Source organism: Cariama cristata, unplaced genomic scaffold (assembly GCF_000690535.1).
Source record: "Cariama cristata isolate BGI_N322 unplaced genomic scaffold, ASM69053v1 scaffold32801, whole genome shotgun sequence".
NCBI lineage: Eukaryota > Metazoa > Chordata > Aves > Cariamiformes > Cariamidae > Cariama > Cariama cristata.
The window spans coordinates 558-5,346 of record NW_009598270.1 but is presented as its reverse complement, the minus strand read 5'-3'; the positions used below and the strand labels follow the sequence as shown (position 1 = coordinate 5,346).

The 4,789-nt window shown below is 36.5% G+C and overlaps 1 protein-coding gene across 1 annotated transcript in view; it reads right to left on the bottom strand.

Annotated features, from left to right (window-relative positions):
* ARHGEF3 (Rho guanine nucleotide exchange factor (GEF) 3) overlaps window positions 1-4,422 on the bottom strand; it is a 20,453-nt gene extending 16,031 nt beyond the window's left edge. The window contains 4 exon segments of the mRNA XM_009709208.1: window positions 2,728-2,746; window positions 2,748-2,830; window positions 3,655-3,691; window positions 4,307-4,422. Coding sequence (XP_009707510.1) covers window positions 2,728-2,746; window positions 2,748-2,830; window positions 3,655-3,691; window positions 4,307-4,422 — 255 coding nt within the window.
* Window positions 4,423-4,789: the final 367 nt, after the last annotated feature.

Here is a 4,789-nt window from a genome sequence, read left to right as displayed (position 1 = left end):
ACAAACACCAAAAAAACAAACAAAAAAAACACCCACCAGAAAGCAAGCTAGAAAGATTTTATGTCTTTTGTTACTTGGAATTCTTGTGGAAAAATACTGATAATAATGTGGAAACCTGTAATAAAGTTAAGAAGACACACACACACAAAAAAAAATCAAATACCCCTATAATCAAGAAAATATGGAAAACATGAGAAGTTGCTAAGACTGTAACTTAAAAGACACTACACATCTCAGACACAGAGGTGTTCCTCTTCAACCTGCATGCAGGAAGTCCATTAATATGAAGTGGAAGTTACGTGTACAGAGGTAAGGAAAATTATACACAACAAATTCCCCCCTTACATGTGTCTTCCATTCAGAAAAAATACATAAGAAGGTTTATTTGACATGCCATAAAGGAAACTCAGAATTTTCTAATTCCTTTCATTGATGCTGTTTGGAGTGGTCTTTTTGGATGGATGTTCTGTTGGCTTTGTTTTGTTTTCTTCCACCAAAAGAAGTTGTTTGTTTTGGATATTGTGGTGATGGCAGTAGTTTTCTTCATTTTACAGATACAGAACATCTAGCAGCAATGCAAGAAGAAATATGGGTTTTGACTGAAATGACTTAACAATGAAGATACATAAAAGTTCATCCAGTAAGAAAAGCCAACATTTTTTCTTTTTACAGGTATTACACCATGAAAAAAAATCCTGCTCCCTACTGTTCCACAAGGCACAGTGACAGCTATGTCAATACATAATAAAGTAAAAAAAGCTGTATGTGCTTCCCAGAATGTTTCTAAATAATTCCAAACGGGGCACCGGAGCACAAGAAGGTCAGGGGTTTTTTTCCCTATTCTATTGTTGCTGACGAAATCAGATAAGAAGTCAATTTACAGCCAGCTATGAAGGCAGTTTGAGAGACATCACCAGCACTCACCACTTGGAAATGGATTCGGACCTAGGATTTGGAGAACATACAGGTTGATTTCTCATCTCAGTTCCTTCAAGCACATAGTTACTTAGAGGAGATGGTATGAATAACATCAGTGTTTAATCTTCTTAGAAGCAGACAGTTAATTACAATATATTCTTATAATCAGTATGAACAGAGCAAGACAGAAATGTCTGCGACATTAGGACTTGCAACAAAGCCACTGTTTTCTCTCCTATTTTCGTCAAAATTTGCCCTGAAACACATTTATGTAGCTCTCATCTTGGGAAGCTGCTACCACATGCATGAAAGGATAGTTTGTTTTGGATAGTCTAAATCAAACTTTATTAAATACAATATTGTACTGGACAACCCAATCTCAAAGGCATTCACTACAGAACGACAGCGTAGGTACTGAGGACAACAGCTGTCTAAGGCTGTGAAAAGGGATGCGCTGTGCTCAGAAGCAGTTTAGCCAAAAATTAATTCACCTTCCACACTCCTCACAACTGGAACTAATGTAGTTCTTTCAGAGTCAGGCCAATTTTTTCCTGGCAGCAGACTATGGAGGAGATGTATACACCCCAGGGAATACAGGCATCTCTGCTCTAGTCACGCTATAATACACCTTCTGGATCAAACCCAGACTGAGGGGAGTTCAGCCATTTTGCCTTTCCTCCAACCCCACACACGCAGCTTTTCTATGCAGATATCTGCACTTGCAAAATCATAGGAACTGAACACAGGAAAAAAGATGTTAAAGAAACCCTGTAATATCTGTTTTCTAGATAACTACCACTACAGAAAAATGGCATTCTTTCCCATTGCATTTTATTTGTTTGTCATAAGACTCCTAGCTCTAAATTTTTATTTCTTTGGTCCTTGAGATTAACAGATAACTTCAGTAATGCTCTAATTAAGCAAATTTTGATTAAGTAACATTTTTAATGCATTCAAGATATTTTTGCATTTCCTCTCATCAAAGAAATTAGCCTTGTTAAATAATTTTCTTTAGATCTTATACATGCCTTCTTACATAAACTGTTTTAAAGAGGAAACAGTCTGGCTTTTTAGGCCAGACTCCCAGCAGTACTGCAGCTCCCAACTGTTTGCCACTCATGACAACCATTAGGAGTTGAGCACCCAAATGTTTTGTAGTCTCTAGGTCTGAAGGCATAAATACTTTATAAACTAAAGTTCCATTAGTCTCCAAGTATGTTAAATATCATGCACCTAATCTATAATATAGAAATTGCAACTACAAAATTATTTGATTTCTAAACAGCAATTTAAAATTTGCTTGCCCTTTATTAATTTTCACCACCAGCTTCGGAAAACTACTTTTTTCCAATTGTTCACTAACTCTTTTGTTTAGGCATTTTTTCCCTACACAGAAGGAAATTTAGCAGCCCTACATGACCAACTATACCAAAAATAACATTTTCAAAGAAACCAACCAAAATTAATAGAAAGTGTCAAGGAAAATTCTGTTCATTAAATTTAAAGAGCAATTATAATCCTTTAGTATAACAACTTTTTTATGCTACAGGTGCAATAGTTTTCTCGCTGGTAGCTAAAAACCATTAATTATCTGCACAGAGGTGTTTTTTTGAGGTGAGAGTTCTGAGTTCTTAAACTGAATGACTCTGTACTTGTAAGTTGCCTAAACCTGTTTGGCACATTACAATGGCGCACATGCGCATATGTGCAGTTCACGTTCCCATGCTAACCCTAGAAGAAATTGTGAATATGTATGCATTCCCCTTTTAGCAGTGCAGTTTAATGCAGCACTGCATTTACTGCGATTACCTGAAGTGACTGGCTGAATTAGTGGTGTGGCTCGTACAGGAGGAATGAGACTCGCTAGTGATGTAACTCGGGAAAGCGGCTTGACCCGTTTGTTACTGGGCTCCTGTTGTAGGGGGAGGAGGACAGGGAAAGGAAAAAGAAATGGGGGGAGTGTGAGCATAATCAGATAAACATTGCTAACAGTTTTGCTGATTTTCCTAAGAAAGCATTTGAAAAAAGCAAGTTTGTAAAGCTGGTATATAATTAGGGTAGTAAATAAACAATAGCAGTTTTAAACGTTGACAATGGTAGATTACTCTTGGCTGGTTACTAGATTACTCAGGTAATCTGGAAACAGCGAAAAATGTAATGATGAGAAAGTTGGCATGGCTGGGAGGCCAGAAAGGGAGGAAGGTAAAGAAAGATTAAATTATTTTATTAACTCTTTCTTAAAAGAGAAATTTTCAGCAGTGCTCTGCAGCTAGCGCATGTTATGATAATCTTGTGACTGAAAGGAATACTTTCAAATAAAGACAATTCCATTTGTTTCTTTGCCTCTGGCATTGTCAGCATGTGACATTAACATTCAGTTAAATGTATTTTATTCCAGAAAATATAATTTAAGACAGAAATCTCTAATTGTAATTGTCCTTTGAGTGCATGTTCCTATAGAAATACTTATATATACAGGCAAACATATTAATAACACTTTTACATATATTTCATTTTTGCATAAAATAGAAAGGAAAATTAAACAAAAATCTACCATAAACCATTCAGTTAAACGTTTTTCTTTTCATGTATACTTTTAACAGCACTTATAGTAATACATAACCACTTCAATGTAATATGCCAATTCCCCTGCAGATTTAAAAAAAAACAAAACAAAACCAGAAATTGTAACACAAGAAAAAAGTGATTATAAATACATAAAAATAGAACAGTTACCCTTGGCTTCCTAACCTCCATCTGACATTTAATGGATCTTGAACAGCACATGCAAATAGGAGTTTTGACAGAAAAAGAGCCAAACCTTCCAAGTGAAGTTAAAAAACCCATCCAACATATTTCAAGGACATCCTAAAGCAGTTCATCTTTCTTTTTCAGCCATGCTTATAAAGTTTGTGTAGGCTTGCTATGCCTCCAGTTTCCTAGACATAGCTTTAAGAAAATGAAGCATCCCTGTTATCCTTTTGTTCAGAAATCCAAATCCTTCTGGAAATAATGCAGATTTGTCATCCTTCCTGATACCAAAAAATAATAAATCTCAGCAGCGTTGATCATCATCTGTATTACTGGCAAAAAAAAATTCTCTTCCATTAGTACAGCAATAGAGGAAAGGTGAGAAGCAGCTACATATTTAATTTACTTCTCAACAGGCAGATCTGGAAATCCATAAATGCTGGATGAGATGAGGGACAAAGTGTTTAACCCTCTAGCAAAAATAATGTATTCCATCACACATGAAACCTGGCATTAAAGAATTTTAGCAGCCTATATCAAATTACATCCTTATCTTCACCGTTGCACTGCTATTCATATTCCTTCCTTTTCAGCAACCATGTCTTTGACACAGGTTTTTGAAGGAGTATTTTTTTACGTCATTGCAGCACCACTAGCATACTTATCTACAGCATCATCATCCCCACCCCCAAGGAAAGAAGACAAATCTTTGAGATTCCACTGTAATTCTTCTCTAACTGGTGGCTCAGCCATCAGCTCTTTCTTTTTTATGATTATTCAGAATGCCAGTCCTGGTGCTCAAATAACATCCGGTGGCAGAGCCTGCTTGTTACAAATCGTGCTATACTGCAGTGAAAGAACATGAAGTCCCAGACAATGTTGGGCACTGCTATGCCAGCAGCACAGCTTTTGCTAGGAGCTCTACCTTAGCAGCAAAGATTACTTCAGCATGAAGATCACACCCCAAAACCAAAATCTGGAAATCAAGACTGCATGGACTTCCCAGAAGGCAGGGAGAGGGGGATAAGGATTAACAGAAAAGATTGTTCCTCCTTTACTGCCATATTCTTTCTATTATCTTACAACTTTGCTGCTGTATGTTCTTTGGTAGAAAGACAAA